Source organism: Aquarana catesbeiana, linkage group LG06 (assembly GCF_042186555.1).
Source record: "Aquarana catesbeiana isolate 2022-GZ linkage group LG06, ASM4218655v1, whole genome shotgun sequence".
NCBI classification, from domain to species: Eukaryota; Metazoa; Chordata; class Amphibia; order Anura; family Ranidae; genus Aquarana; species Aquarana catesbeiana.
Genome location: NC_133329.1, coordinates 320324095 through 320339931, shown reverse-complemented (window position 1 = coordinate 320339931; position 15837 = coordinate 320324095). Strand labels below are relative to the sequence as shown.

General features: G+C 41.7%; 1 protein-coding gene across 3 annotated transcripts in view; it reads right to left on the bottom strand.

The window, feature by feature from the left end:
- Positions 1 to 1840: 1840 nt before the first annotated feature.
- Positions 1841 to 15837, bottom strand: part of PDE1A (phosphodiesterase 1A) — a 490470-nt gene continuing 476473 nt past the window's right edge. For all 3 annotated transcript variants that reach the window (XM_073633739.1, XM_073633738.1, XM_073633740.1), the window contains one exon: positions 1841 to 2358. In XM_073633739.1, the coding sequence (XP_073489840.1) occupies positions 2306 to 2358 (53 nt within the window). In that variant the 3' untranslated portion in view covers positions 1841 to 2305. The remainder of the gene's footprint in view (positions 2359 to 15837) is intronic.

The window sequence follows — 15837 nt, the reverse complement described above, 5'->3', positions numbered from 1 at the left end:
TTAGTGTTTTACTGGCAGTTTAGAAGCGCCTCAGTGTGAAAGGGGTCTTCATTTTTTTATTTTTATTTTTTTGCAGGCGGAACTTCACTTTAACCTTTCCTACTTCTTGCTGCATAACTACTTTACGAAAGATGTATGAGACAAAATAGAAGTGCACTTTTGAACCCTTTTCTAACCACACTCTCATTCGCTGGAAGTATATTTTGGTTACTTTGTACGGAGACCTTCAGTTTGTTGTACATCATTTACATGTACTCTGTACTTGATAAACCAATAAAAAATGTATATATGTTAAATATGAGTGTATAAACAGGGCCAAGGATAAATCCAAGGGAAAAAAACAAGCTTACTTACCGACCAGCTTGCAGACAACCAATTAAACCTGTCTAACAGTATGCGTTAAAGGAGGGGTGCAACATGCAAGATGCTCCCAAAGATCCTTTAATGTAACAAAACACCTCACCTTTTTCCAAGCATTTTTCTGCCTCAATCTGCCCAAAAACAGCTGGTGGTCATTTTTTTCTAAAAGCCAAGCTCCAGGAAATTTTCATTTGGGTGTACAGAACCGTACACACAGGCAGGGCACATAAGAAATTATACTCCAACAGTGCAATTAAATGAACTTAAGCATAATGTTAAAGAAGTAACCCCAATTACAAAAATTTCATACAAGCTTTAAGATGATGTCATTCAGAAAGCCCAGTTTTAATTTAATGGATAGTTTTAATGAAAATAACAGCTGGTGCTACTGATAAAAAGGTTTGGTTGGGCACTTTTGTAATGGGGTGACAGGGACAGGCTGTAAGGAGGCTGCAGGACATTGACATCATTAGATGTAGTGAAGGATTAAATACAGTTAAGGGATGTTCCCTTCCCCAACCCTACAATTCTCTAAGGTACACAGCATTTTGCTACTTACCTTTAGTAAAGGTTTAACATCCCGCCAGTGTCTTAAAGCTGTACACTAATCTCTTTCTAAGCAATTTGTCAGCAGCATTCCTTATGATTTCCCTATCACATACAAAGCAAATTGTCGATGGGGGTGCTGTGGCTTCACAATTTTATAGTGAGGAGCCTGGCTTGTCCAAAAGCCTCTCTTATTGGCCTTTCTTAGCCAGCTGACCTAAGTTCAAATGCCAGGCTGTCATTGATCCTAGCTGTCAGTGATCATATAACCAGCCACTACACTGATCCTGATAACTGAATTAGGGTTGATTTACTAAACCTGGAGAGTGCAGGATCTGGTGCAGCTTTGCAATTGAACAAGCTGAAGTTAGAAACTGATTGGCTACCATGCACAGCTGCAGCAGATTCTGAATGCTCCAGGTTTGGTAAGGCCTGATTCACACCTATGAAGGTTGCAGTTTGCATATTGCAGGTGCATTTTGCGTTTTCCAATACATGCTTTTCATCCATTGAAGTCTTTGGAACCAAAAACCAGAAAAAAGTCCCTGGCCCTTTCCATAAAATGCACAAATGTGAACAACATTCATAGGAAACCATGTTAAATGGACTGTAGTGTGTTCTCGCAAAACTGAAAATGTGCTAAAAAAATGCCTAAAGGCCTAAATCCACTCCAGTGGGTCCACAGATGTCTACCAGAAGTTTCAGCTGAACTTTTTGAAATGCACACTTTATAACAAATTCCTTTAATTTGTAATCTTTTCAACATGATATGTCAGGAACAACCATGGTATAGTTTAACACCAGTTATATAAACAATTTTCTGATTAGTGGCTGGTGGGTAACAACATTTTTATTATAGAATGATATAAAAGAGATCAATGAAAAGCTGAATCTGCAAACAACCGTAGGCTGTCAAAGAAGATAACACAAGCGATTAAAATGAACCAAGTTTATTAACAGTCTGAAAAAGTGAAAAGAAGTTCACAAAGGAACAGCAAAGAAAAACAAACTGATTTTCCTAGTGTCAAAGACATTTTCTTTTGAAAGTACCAAAGGATACGTGTGCATAGGTCAACAAACTATTTACATGCTTATGATATTTACATGCTCTGATTGTGTATATGTGATTTATAAATAGTAAAACCCACTACAAATATCCCTTCAGTCCACCGCAATTATGTTGTGAATTGTATCCCAATCTTCTCGCCTTTGCTGGAATTTAAATTCTGAAGATAAATGATGATTTCCTCCAGTGTCCTAATTTCATGCCACCAAAAGCATACATCTATATATAAAGTGATTGTTGTACATTTTGACATATGCCTAAATGATATCCCAGTTTAGGCTTTTCCTCCATTTTTCTATTGTCCATAAATTGTAAAAAAAAAAAAAAAAAAGATTAGATTTCCCTTACACTTTCTTCATTGTTGTTAATGGATTTTGAATTTCTTTCTGTAAAGAAGGAAGAGAGTAAGCCAAATAAAACAGTTTTAAAATAATAAAGCATTTGTATACATAGCCCTTACATACAATAGTAAATCACTTTTACTTATTTTCACTTCATCACTGCCAAATATATTTAAAATATAAGACAAAGCAAAGCCAAGGTGCTACTTTAACATTAATACTAGCAGGCATGTATTTGTTTAATGTGTATCTAAAGTCAATTATTTTTGTTTACATAGAAAAGTGAATGGTTAAACCCATCAGGTTCCTTTTCTTTTAAACGTAAAGCGTCCTGTGACACAGTAAAAGGTGAGGGGTGATCTCTTCAAAGTGAGGGACATCAATTCTTTAATTGGAACAAGTATCTCTGTTGTGACAAGTCAAAATTTTGGATTTTGAATTACTTTTGGTCCAATCTCCCTGTGCTGTGCCGATTCCCCCTGCTTCCTATCTCCCCCCTGCAGTGCTGCCACCTTCACTCCTATCTCAGGAGCAGGGAAGGGGCTGGTAAATATTTAATTAAATAACCCCTTCCATTTCTGAATGAACACAGTGAGTAATATGTGCCGATCGCTCCTGTCTTCATTCTTACTTGAAGCATGGTAAACTATGTTTCCTGAAGGCTGCAGAGAAAGCGTCTGGGGAATCTCTGTCCACAGTTTCTTTCTCTGTCTCAAATGTGAGACACCAGGGCACTGTTTAGACCCTTGATATTTCACCAAAGCCCCATAAAAGAAATTGTAAAAAAAGAATATTGTAAAATAAATAAATAAATAAATAAATAAATAAATAAATAAATAAAATTGTAAAAAATAATTAATAAATAATAAAAATAAAAAACTACTAACACCATCCACTGCTCTGCTGATATACACGCATGTGTGTTTGTGCCCTGGTGTGCACACCCTAATGCAATAGGCTGCGAACACCAATGCATGCTGTGCACTGCTGGTGGTGGCTTGGAACTTTTTTCCCCACCTCTTTAAAGGATCACTCAGCCCAAAATTAATATTTCATTTAACTCCTTCACATCCGCGCTATAGCAGAATGATGGCTACAGCACGGATCTACTTTGCCAGGAGGCCATCAATAGATGTCTTCCCCTTTGCATGCTCCCCGTGCGCCCCCTGAAGGGCACGCGCGGCGCACGCTGTGATCACCGACTCAATGAGCCTTGGATGATCACAGATCGGAGTAAGGGGCTGATCACGGCCCCTTACCACGTGATCAGCTGTCAGTCAATGACAGGTGATCACATGATGTAAACAGAAGATCGGTAATGTTTTTTTTGGGGTTTTTTTTTAGGTTTAAGTGTCCAGTAAGCAAGTGGTTAAAGGATTCAGCTCAGCTGACCCACCCACATTCTTTTTATATTTCTGAAACCTCCTAAGCATAACATCCTCCCCAGTGGAGTTCTTGTGTCTGCCCCAGAATTGCCAGTGCAGTCAATATAAAGGCTGCATGGAGGTCAGATTCCACCGTTTTCTCTCTCCATACTGGAAAGTTTGGGGGGAAACCAGAGTGACCTTCTGTAATGGCCATGGCAGAGAAACAGAGCTTGAAATTCAAATGAGATCTCACTGCTGAATCGTAAGGGATATGTGTGAAGGCCTTAGGTCATTCCATCCATCACTCAAAACCGAACTATTAACTTTGACTGGATTGCCCTATATTTAGACTTAATGAAGCCTATTAAACAAGAACTTGTACAGTACTGGTATGATAACTTCTTCTGAAGGAATCCAGGCATGTCTTGATAGACAATATGGTTGAAAAGTTGTAAATATCCATATAAGCATTGTTGTAAAATATGCATGGTTGTTTTCTAGCAAACCATTATAATGCTTTGTAAAAATTAGTATGAATGTATCACCTTTTATGTGTGAAGAGAATGATGTTTCATATTCACATTAACCTTGTTAACTGAATTTATAGCTGCAATAAAACACTAGCTCTGTCCAGCAACCACTGACACTTTATTGTACTCTTAACAAACGGGGATATGTTTAGGTAACTGACTAACTAAAATGCTTTCAAACTAAAAAGCATCTAACCTGTGAGCTCAGACTTTCTATTTTCAAAATATGGTCAAGTTTCTTTCTGCACTAGGACAAGAAAATCATTCAAAATAATACAACATGCACTTTATTGCCAAAAGTATTAGGACACCTGACTTTACACGCACATTAACTTTAATGGCATCCCAGTCTTAGTCCCTAGCATTCAATATTGAGTTGGCCCACCCTTTGCATCTATAACAGCTTCAACTCTTCTGGGAAGGCTGTCCACAAGGTTTAGGAGTGTGTCTATGGGAATGTTTGAGCATTTTTCCAGAAGCGCATTTGTGAGGTCAGGCATTGATGTGGACGAGAAGGCCTGACTCGCAGTCTCCGCTATAATTCATCCCAAAGGTGTTCTATCGGATTGAGGTCAGGACCCTGGGCAGGCCAGTCAAGTTCCTCCACCCCAAACTCGCTCATCCATGTCTTTATGGACCTTGCTTTGTGCATTGGTGTACAGTCATGTTGGACAGGAAGGGGCCATCCCCAAACTGTTCCCACAAAGTTGGGAGCATGAAATTGTCCAAAATGTCTTGGTATGCTGATGCCTTAAGAGTTCCCTTCTCTGGAACTAAGGGGCCAGGTGCAACCCTTGAAAAACAAACCCAACACCAAAATCCCCCCCCCCACCACCAAATGATTTGGACCAGTGCACAAAGCAAGGTCCATAAAGACACAGATGTGTGAGTTTGGGGTGGAGGAACTTGACTGGCCTGCATGAAGTCCTGATCTCAACACAATAAAACACTACTGGGTTGAATTAGAGCAGAGACTGCCAGCCCGGCGTTCTTGTCCACATCAGTACCTGACCTCACAAATACACTTCTGGAAAAATGGTCAAACATTCCCAAAGATACACTACTAAACCTTGTGGACATCCTCCCAGAAGAGTTGAAGCTGTTATAGCTGCAAAGATTGGGCCAACTCAATATTGAACTCTACTGACTAAGACTGGGATGCCATTAAAGTTCATGCATGTGTAAAGGCAGGCGTCCCAATACTTTTGATAATTTAGTGTATATGTATTTTACTATGTACATTATGAACTGTGCTGTGAGTCATTTAATGCAGCCTACCCTTGCATGGATTTAGTTTCAACCACAATAAACTCAGCCACACACAAAATCCCAGGGGACCGATTGGCAGTAGGGATTGCATTACACTGCTTTTACCACCTAAACATAGTTCTTTTGTCAGTAATAATGTGCTGTTTGGAAGCGCAGATATGCAAACACAAAGTCAGAAGTGACTCCAGAATACTTCTAGCACATATATATGGATTGAAAGGTTTGGGAAATTTTTCACAAATATAGTAGTGTTCTAGATTATATGAGCAGGTAGTATTGACTCATTCTGGAGTTCCTTAAATCAATTTCAACTTCTTTAGTGAAGTATGAACTTAAAATAATGATAACAGACCCTTATTGATCACTAAATCTTTATTGATCAGTGTCATTACTGCGAGTCAGTAGTGAAAAATTCTGAATAGCAGCAAAGTAACGTGATTATCACAAGATCTCTAGTCCATATGCTTGGTGTATAAAAAACATTAACACCCGACATCCAAAAATAATTTTTAATTATTGAATAATATTCCTATGATAATGAAACCTCATTCTTTGGTGCATTTCTTTTTTTTTTTTTTTTTTAAAGAATTCCCAGTTTAACATCTCATTTCACTCTGCTAATGAAAAGTCATACTGTCGTTTTCAGATCACCTAATTTTTAGTGGGCCAGAACTAAAAAACAATTATGACATCAATACCATTTTCCACTTTGGCCAGAGCTTTGCTGGAGTAAAATATGTTTCCATTTGATTCAGCAATACAATTCTGCACACAGAAGGTAAAAGGTAACCTGACTCCTTATCAATCATATCAATGAGAATTCTTCAAGCACTAATGGACTGCAGATGGCTTTTTGTCTCCTGGATAATTGCAGCAGAGCACATTAGCCTATAAGTTTAAATGCCAAAGAGTCTCTTTAGAGGGATTTGCACTTTTCCAGACTGGCCTTGTATCATTGATGGTTTCTCATTACAGTCTCCCCTTCTGCCTAAATTCTAGAATGTACATGTCTAATCAGGCTAATTATAGTACCATATGTTACTTTTATAGCCCCCTTTTTATCTCCGAATGGAAGTTATATTGGCAATATGTTTTTGTATTTCTGTGCTAGACATGAAATCTGATCAGAGATCATTGGTATGTCTTTAAGGTTGAAAATGTCATGCTTCATTAGTCTGAATTGTAGTTTATTTTACTATAAAGAACGATGAGGATTTGCGCTCACCAAAATCTCAGCCTGATCACAATGTTTATAAGTTTTTTTTATAATAAGAATAGCAATAATGATGTTTGTCCAGCTGCTCAAAGCTATAAAAACAACATAGGCTGGAGCAGCGCATTTAAAGTGGAACTCAAGGCAAACCGCTAAAGCCCAACCTAGAACAACATTTTTTTTTCAATACATAGTCCCCCCCCAGCAGTGTTATTAAAAAGAGCAGCCCAAGCTATGACACTCATCTTCAACTCTTTGCAGTCCTCTCAGTACCTCTTCTTGGATACAAAATGTCCTCAGTCTTCAGGGTTGAATGGGTTAAAAGCCCACAACTAGTGTGATGTAATTGCCCTAATTTGTACTTTATTATACTTTTAGCATATTAAAATACTTTTCCCAATGAATAACAGTGGAATCCCAACAGAATAGAGTTCAGATGACTCCATTACCAGTTCATTACGTAGTATGGGAAATTTGAATATTGTCCTCATCCTTTATCAGGAGTAATGTCTGCATCTCTCCTGCAATATCAGTTGTCCTGGGCTTTATTTTTTTAACCACTTCAGCCCCGGAAGGATTTACCCCCTTTCTGTCTCTCCAAACAGACTCTCCAAAAAAAAACAGAGTGGCAATGTAAAGAGTAGTAGGCCACCTGGGCATTCCATGGCCTCCGAAACTGTGATAGACAGTGAAGAGTGGAATAAAAAATTTACGCCCTTACAAAGCCTGAAGGCGATGCTTGGTTTTCGGGGTCCCGTACGTGGCTAGGCTCCCAAAAAGTCTCACACATGTGGTATCCCCATACTCAGGAGAAGCAACAGAATGTATTTTGGGGTGTAATTTCACATATACCCATGCCATGTGTGAGCAATATATCATTTAGTGACAACTTTGTGCAAAAAAAAAAAAACAAAATGTGTCTTTTTCCCGCAACTTGTGTCACAATCTAAAATATTCCATGGACTTGACATGCCTCTCAGCAAATAGCTTGGGGTGTCTACTTTCCAAAATGGGGTCATTTGGGGGGTTTTGAACTGTCCTGGCATTTTATGCACAACATTTAGAAGCTTATGTCACACATCACCCACTCTTCTAACCACTTGAAGACAAAGCCCTTTCTGACACTTTTTGTTTACATGAAAACATTTTTTTTTTTTTGCAAGAAAATTACTTTGAACCCCCAAACATTATATATATTTTAAAGCAAATGCCCTACAGATTAAAATGGTGGGTGTTTCATTTTTTTTTTTCACACAGTATTTGCGCAGAGATTTTTCAAACGCATTTTTTTGGGAAAAAACACTTTTTTAAATTTTAATGCACTAAAACACACTATATTGCCCAAATGTTTGATGAAATAAAAAAGATGATCTTAGGCCGAGTACATGGATACCAAACATGACATGCTTTAAAATTGCGCACAAACGTGCATCGGCGACAAACTAAATACATTTTTAAAAGCCGTTACAGGTTACCACTTTAGATTTACAGAGGAGGTCTACTGCTAAAATTACTGCCCTCGATCTGACCTTCGCGGTGATACCTCAAATGCATGGTGCAATTGCTGTTTACATTTGACGCCAGACCGATGCTTGCATTCGCCTTTGCGCGAGAGCAGGGGGGGACAGGGGTGCTTTTTTTTTTTTCCTTTATTTTTTTTTGCTTTTTATCTTATTTTTAAACTGTTCCTTTCATTTTTTTTTTTTTTATCATTTTTATTGTTATCTCAGGGAATGTAAATATCCCCTATGATAGCAATAGGTAGTGACAGGTGCTCTTTTTTGAAAAAATTGGGGTCTATTAGACCCTAGATCTCTCCTCTGCCCGTAAAGCATCTGACCACACCAAGATCAGTGTGATAAAATGCCTTCCCAATTTCCCAATGGCGCTGTTTACATCCGGTGAAATCTAAGTCATGAAATGCTCGTAGCTTCCGGTTTCTTAGGCCATAGAGATATTTGGAGCCACTCTGGTCTCTGATCAGCTCTATGGTCAGCTGGCTGAATCACCGGCTGCATTCTCAGGTTCCCTGTTGAGACAGGAGAGCCAGAGAAAAACATGGAATACAGTGGGGGGGTCATTCCCTCCCACTGCTTATAAAAGCAGTCTAGAGGCTAATTAGCCGCTAGGATTGCTTTTACACGAAAGCCGACCATTGGCTGAAAAGAATGATACCAAGATGATACCTAAACCTGCAGGCATCATTCTGGTACAACCACTCAAAGTCCAGCAACATACCAGTACGTTGCTGGTCCTTGTTGGGCATATATTGTAATCTTTTTTTTTCATGAAGCCTGTGGGCTGCATGAAAAAAAGAGATTGATCGGTGGGTATGCCCACCATTAGAATACCTCCCTTCATCCACCCACTTCTAATGATGGGCATACATGCACCATTTATTTATGCCAAAGCATGGGGGCATCCTCCCGCAAAAGGTAGGAGCAAATCGCTCCTCCGCCCCTGCTGCCCCCATGCTTCGGCATATATCACCTCCGCTGGAGTCACGGCTTTATATATCGTGGGAGCAAACGATGTTGCTGTCAAGATAAATAAATCCGCGCTGCAGCTGAATGGCGTACCTGAAGACAAAAAAATGGTTAACAATAAAACACAGTAAACGGTAAAGTATAAAAAATTGCATACCTGAAAAGCAAACATGATAAAACATAATAACAATAAAACATTGCAGAATAGAATACAGTAAAAAAGAGCAGAACAATAGAGAGAGAATAGAGAGAGAGAGAACAATAAAACGACAACTATTTTTGTTTTTATTCTATAAATACATATTTTTTTGTGTTTTTTTTTTTTTACACTTTTTTTTTGTAACTGTAACTTTTATAACTGTAACCGGTTCCAGGTTCGGGTCTTTCAAAATGCGATGGCATCTTGGGAGACCCTGTGAAAGTGTGCCTAGTCTGTGCAATGCTGTAGGCTAATACTCAACTAGTGTATGGTAGCATTCAAAACATTCACCAATGCAAAGACCAGGATTGTCGGGACAGGAGGGACAATAATAGCAGGTGTCATGCCTATATCTGCGCTTGCTGCAGACACAACATCTTTTTTGGGGGTTCGTTGGGTAGGGGTACTGGGGAGGACATAAAGAAAATGCCTCTCATGCAGCCGACTGCATTTGGTTGGGGATGTGAATGGGGGAAGTATGGGTGCTGCAGAAGTGGTAGGTTCCCAATTAGGATTGGCGAATGCAGCAGGAAGGGCACTATGGGCACGACGGGCCTGTGTTTGTCTTCTTCTTGGTGGCAGCGGGACACTACTTGTGCTTGCCACCTCACCAGCTTGGACTGCACTTATGGAACTCGCCACGTCACCAAGTGTTACTGCAGTGCTGGTTTGGCTACGACCAGGGTGTACTAGGCCGCTGGTGCTTGCCAGTTCACCAAAACGCTACCAAAAAAACTGTTAGCGATCGCAGGGATCAGGCCTGGCTCTGCGAATGCTGCAGTTATGCGTTTAGTGTTTTGTAAGTGACAGTGATCGATCGATACTGCACTTGGGTGGGCTGGGCTGGGCTGGGCGGAGGGGCAAAACGCAGGTGCTAGCAGGTATCTGGGCCGATCCCACTAACACTGCGTTTTTGGAAACCCTAAACTGCTGGGGACACTAGTATAGATCTGATCGGATCAGATATTGATCCGTTCAGATACTATACCACTATGGGAGGTGTACGGTGCTTGTGTGGGTGTTAGCGGTACTGGCGCTAACCTGGGGCGACGCAGACCCTATCTGACCCTAAAACCTAACTTATATCACTGCCGGGCGATCAGGGGGCTAAACCTTTATTAGGTAATAAACGGCGGGTTCCCTGACACTATAAAAAATAAACTAACTAACCAGCGTCACCCATAACAGTTATACGGTGATCACTGGTGAAAGGGTTAACTAGGGGGCAATCAAGGGGTTAAAACATTTATTAGGTAGTATATGGGAGTCCCTGTCGCTATAAAAAGCTGACGGCGAACCTATATATTTACCTCCCTAACTAGCGTCACCAGTGACACTAATACAGCGATCAGAAAAATGATCGCTTAGTGACACTGGCGACGGGGGGTGATCAAGGGGTTTAAACTTTATTAGGGGGGGTTAGGGGGGTACCCTAGACCTAAAGGGGGCTAACATTAACTGCCCTACCACACTAACTGTCACAAACTGACACCAATGCAGTAATCAGAAAAAAAAAACTGCTTGGTGTCAGTGTGGCGGAAGGGGGGGGGTGATTGGGGGTGATCGGGGGGTGATAGGGGGGTAAAAGGGGGTGTAATGTATGCCTGGCGTGTTCTACTGTGTGTGTATTTTTCACTCACTCGGATGTCTTCTCTCCTCTGCGCCGGAACAGAAAATACCGAGCCGAGGAGAGATGACATCACTTCCTCTGCTGCTGTTTACTATACAGCAACAGAGGAATGATTTCATTGGCTGGGAGCGATCGCGAGGGGGGGCCACAAATGGATGGCCTCCCCCTCACCTCTCATCGCTCCCAGACAGAAGCCGACCGCCTTGGACCCCTCGCCCGTGGGAGGCAGATCACGTACAGGTACGTGATTCTGCCTGCCCGTGCCATTCTGCCGCAGTATATCTGCGTGAGGCGGTCGGCAACTGGGTAAAGAATAAGTTCACCTTTAAAAAAAATAAATAAATGCACATATTTTTGCAGGTAAAAAAAATGTGCTTTAATTTTATTTTTTTTTACTTGGAGCCTGTACAGCATTGCACCCACATACAGCAGATTCATGCAGGACTTCTACAGACTTGTCTGCGTATATGTCTGCTCGTACCTCGTACATATACACACTGACAGGAAGAGAGAATAATCTCTGCCCTCCCCCCACCCCAAAGCACCTTGTCCCCATGTTGGGGACAAGGGCCTCTTTCTGACAACCCTGAGCTGTGGTTGTGGGGGTCTGCGGGCAGGGGGCTTATCGGAATCTGGAATGGATAGTACCCCTACCCATTCACCAAAAGAGTGTCAAAAAGAAATAGAAACACACACATAGATTTTGACAATTCCCCTGTGACGTCACCAATCAGTGCATGCTGGGTCAGTGACGTCACATGGGGGTGGTGCCACCAGGTGACATTGTCAGGTGGTCCCGCCCCTTTACCTATTTAAGAACTGTCAAACAGCGGAGCAGGCAGTTAGCTATTAGCCTTCGTCATGGGCGGAGATTTTTTTTTTTTCAGGTCAGGCGGGCGTTGTGTTTGATGATTGAGCTACATCAGTGGACATTGTTTTTTTTTTTTATTCTTAATGAAGAACTTGTGTGTGTTTTTATTTCCTTTTGACACTTTTTTTGGTGAATGAGTAGAAGTACAGTGTACCCCATACCCATTCACATAGGGGGGGCAGGATCTGGGGACCCCCTTGTTAAAGGGGGCTTCCAGATTCTGATAAGCCCCCTGCCTGCAGACCCCCACAACCACAGTCCAGGGTTGGGGGGAAGAGGGGAAGAGGCCCTTGTCCCTATCAACAGGGGGACAAGGTGCTTTGGGGAGGGGGGGAACGAGAACTCCCCCGGCGCAAAAGCACCCCCATGTTGAGAGCATGTGGCTTGCTATAGTGTAGGGGTGGGCGCTCACTCATCCCCCCTTTCCTAGTCTGCCAGGCTGCATGCTCGGATAAGGGTCTGGTATGGATTTTGGAGGGGGACCCCACGCCATTTTATTTTACTTTGTGGTGTGAGGTTCCCCTTAAAATCCATATCAGACCCAAAGGGCCTGGTATAGATTGGGGGGCTCTTGATGAACATCTCGCCGAGTGCCCCGCAAATTCAGGTGTTCGCCAAACGGGAGAATGGATGATGTTCAGGCTGAACTTATGCTTGGTCTGAACTACTTGCCCAACACTATTGTTTACACATAATGACATAGTTAGTCTGGTTGAAAAAAGACACAAGTCCATCTAGTTCACACATGTTAAAATCTGCATATTTTTATAGAAAATTACCTAAAACCATCAAACAGTTTTATATTTTGTGAAAGTAGAGGCCCTGTAGAATAAAATACTGGTAGTTGCAAATTTATTATGTTGCATGATATTTGTCTAAAGCGGAGTTCCAGTCGTTTTTATGTTTATTAAAAGTCAACAGCTACAAAAAGTGTAGCTGCTGACTTTTAATAAACACACACTCACCTGTCCCACAGTCCAGGATTACTCCTTTTCCTCCCCTATTCCCGGTGCCAGCATTGCAAGTGTGGGCACCCGGCTGTGACAGCTTGTGGCTTCACAGCCGGGTGTGCACTGTGCATGCGCGAGTCGCGCTGTACCTTCTCAGTGTCCGGGCAATCGATTGCAGGGAGGGAGGGGGAGAGGAGGAGTTGCCTAGGCGGCGAGAGCAGAAGTGGGAGCTGGGTACCAGTCAAAACTAGGTACCCATTCCCCCCCCCCAAAAAAAATGACATGCCAAATGTGGCATGTAAGGGGGCGAGGAGTGCTTAAAGCGGAAGTTCCACTTTTGGGTGGAACTCCACTTTAACAAAATAATATTTTAAGTAAAATATTTATTTTAATGTACACAAAACACAATACAATGCCCATTTTTTTGATAAAATATATAAAATGGGGTTGAGTTGGATAAATAAATACCAAACATATCATGCCAGAAAATGGCACACATCCATGAAATGACGCAAAACTATGGTATCCAAAATTGTCCATAGCTATTACAGGTCATCAAATTAGCGTTAACTATCTATGATGACTCAAGAATTATTACTTTCACTTCAACGTTCGCAGTGATAACTAATGTATGGAGTCATTGCTGTTTACATACACATACATGCCCTGCATTTGTGTTTGCATTTGTATGCAGGGTGCTTTAATTTGTTTTACATTTTTAATATTTTATTATAATTACATTCTTTATATTTTTTCCATTTCACTTTATTGCTATCACAAGGGAGCTAACCAGTCACTTACGTGTTAGTGTGGGCATGTGACAGGTTTTCTTTGTGGAGATATCAGGGGTCTATTGGAGCCCTAATATTGGCTCTGCCCTCTGCTACAGCCAATCAGGAAGAGAACTGTGGTTGATTTGCTGTTTAGCCAGGTTTTAAGCCATGAGTTTGACAGCTCTGAACCCAGAAATGCTCAGAGCTGAGCATTTCCAGGTTCATTAATTGCACTGGAGGTCAGGGAATGGGTTCCTCAAGCTCCTACCACTCAGCATCCTGACACTATTTACTGTGGGCTTGTTTTAGTCACTTTAGGTCCAGGCCATTTATAACATTCCAATAAGTGACAAGTAGGGATGGGCAAACAGTTTGGCCCGAGCATAACTTCGGGCCGAACTTTCGTTGTTGCGGCGCTGAACAGTGCATTGCAAACGCACAGAGCACTGTCAGAGTCATGATTGGACATGATTGGACACTGTCATTTTCAGTGTGATTTCGGCGTGGAGAGAGATAAAACAGGGCTCTGTTCGGTGCTATCAGTTAGTTAGTGTGCAATACTTTGCTATTTTGCTTTAATTGTCAGTGTATATTCGTTTTGTATCAGTCTAGGGATAGGGTGAGTGTAGTGAGGAGGACCATCATTCATCTTTGCATAGTGTGCAGCTAGAGTAGGGACAGCTCAGATTGTTTCACTGTAGTGTAGTGAGACCCTGTCAGTAATCTTGACATTAGTGTATAGCTAGAGTAGGGACAGTTCAGATAACGTCAGTGTAGTGACGGTTGAACACCGTCTATTTGATTGTGTTACTGCCAGTTTAACGCCATTTATTTCTGTGTGCATTACTGCCAGTTTAATGCCATTTACTTCTGTGTGCGTTACTGCCAGTTTAACACCATATAGTTTTGCATGCGTTACTGCCAGTTTAACGCCATATAGCTCTGTGTGCGTTACTGACAGTTTAACCCCATATAGCTCTGTGTGCGTTACTGGCAGTTTAACGCCATATCATTTTGTCTGCGTTACTGCCAGTTTAATGCCATATCGTTTTGAATGTGTTACTGCCAGTTTAACGCCATATAGTTCTGTGTGCGTTACTGCCAGTTTAACGCCATTTACTTCTGTGTGTGTTACTACCAGTTTAATGCCATATAGTTCTGTGCACGTTACTGCCAGTTTAACGCCATATAGTTTTGTGCGATACCGCCAGTTGAACGCCATTTACTTCTGTGTGCGTTACTGCCAGTTTAATGCCATATAATTTTGCGTGTGTTACTGCCAGTTTAATGCCATATAGTTCTGTGTGCGTTACTGCCAGTTTAACGCCATTTAGTTTTGCGTGCTTTACTGCCAGTGTAACGCCATATAGTTCTGTGTGCGTTACTGCCAGTTTAACGCCATATAGTTTTGTGTGTGACTGCCAGTTTAACGCCATATAGTTCTGTGTGCATTACTGCCAGTTTAACGCCATATAGTTCTGTGCGTCATTTTACGTTTGACGCATTATATTGCAGTATATTATAGTGTATCCATGGACTGTGTCTGTGTAGTGTGAGTACTCAAATTAAAGTGCACCAAACACCTCTTTACATTGATTAAAGTGCATCTGCGTACAGATTTCAAATTTCTTCTTTACATTTGCTTATAAGCACCGCCACCTCCCTCCCTCCCAATAAGGTCTGGGAGGACAACAAGGAGAGGCAGACGCTTCCTTGGCACTGTAAGAGGGCCAGCAACAAATGTGTCCACAGGCAAAGGTGGACGTGGTGGTCAGTCCTCAGGTAGGGCATCATTTCCTCTGTTTAGTGAGTTTGCCCCTGCTATCCAGCCACAGCATGCAGAGGAGGTGGTGGATTGGCTTACTAAACCTTCCTCATCCTCTTCATCCTCTGTCACGCAGAGACAAATATGCAGTCCCCTGCAGTTGCCAGAGTGGATAAACCTGCCTCCTTGTCCACATCTATTCCTGCCATAGCCCCAGCATTAGCCATTATGGAGTCAGCTGAGTTATTTGACCACAGCGTCAGCCACTTGCTCCCTGATGATGCCCAGCCATTATTGGATTCAGATGTTAGATCTAAGGTTGAGGATGACAGGAACATGAGTCTAGTGAGAGGGAGGAACACTGGTAGACAAATGGCATTCATGTTCCCCAAGCCGCAGCGTACTGCCAAGTGATGATGATGAGGTCACTGATGTGACTTGGGTGCCAGATAGAGCAGAGGAGAAAACTGT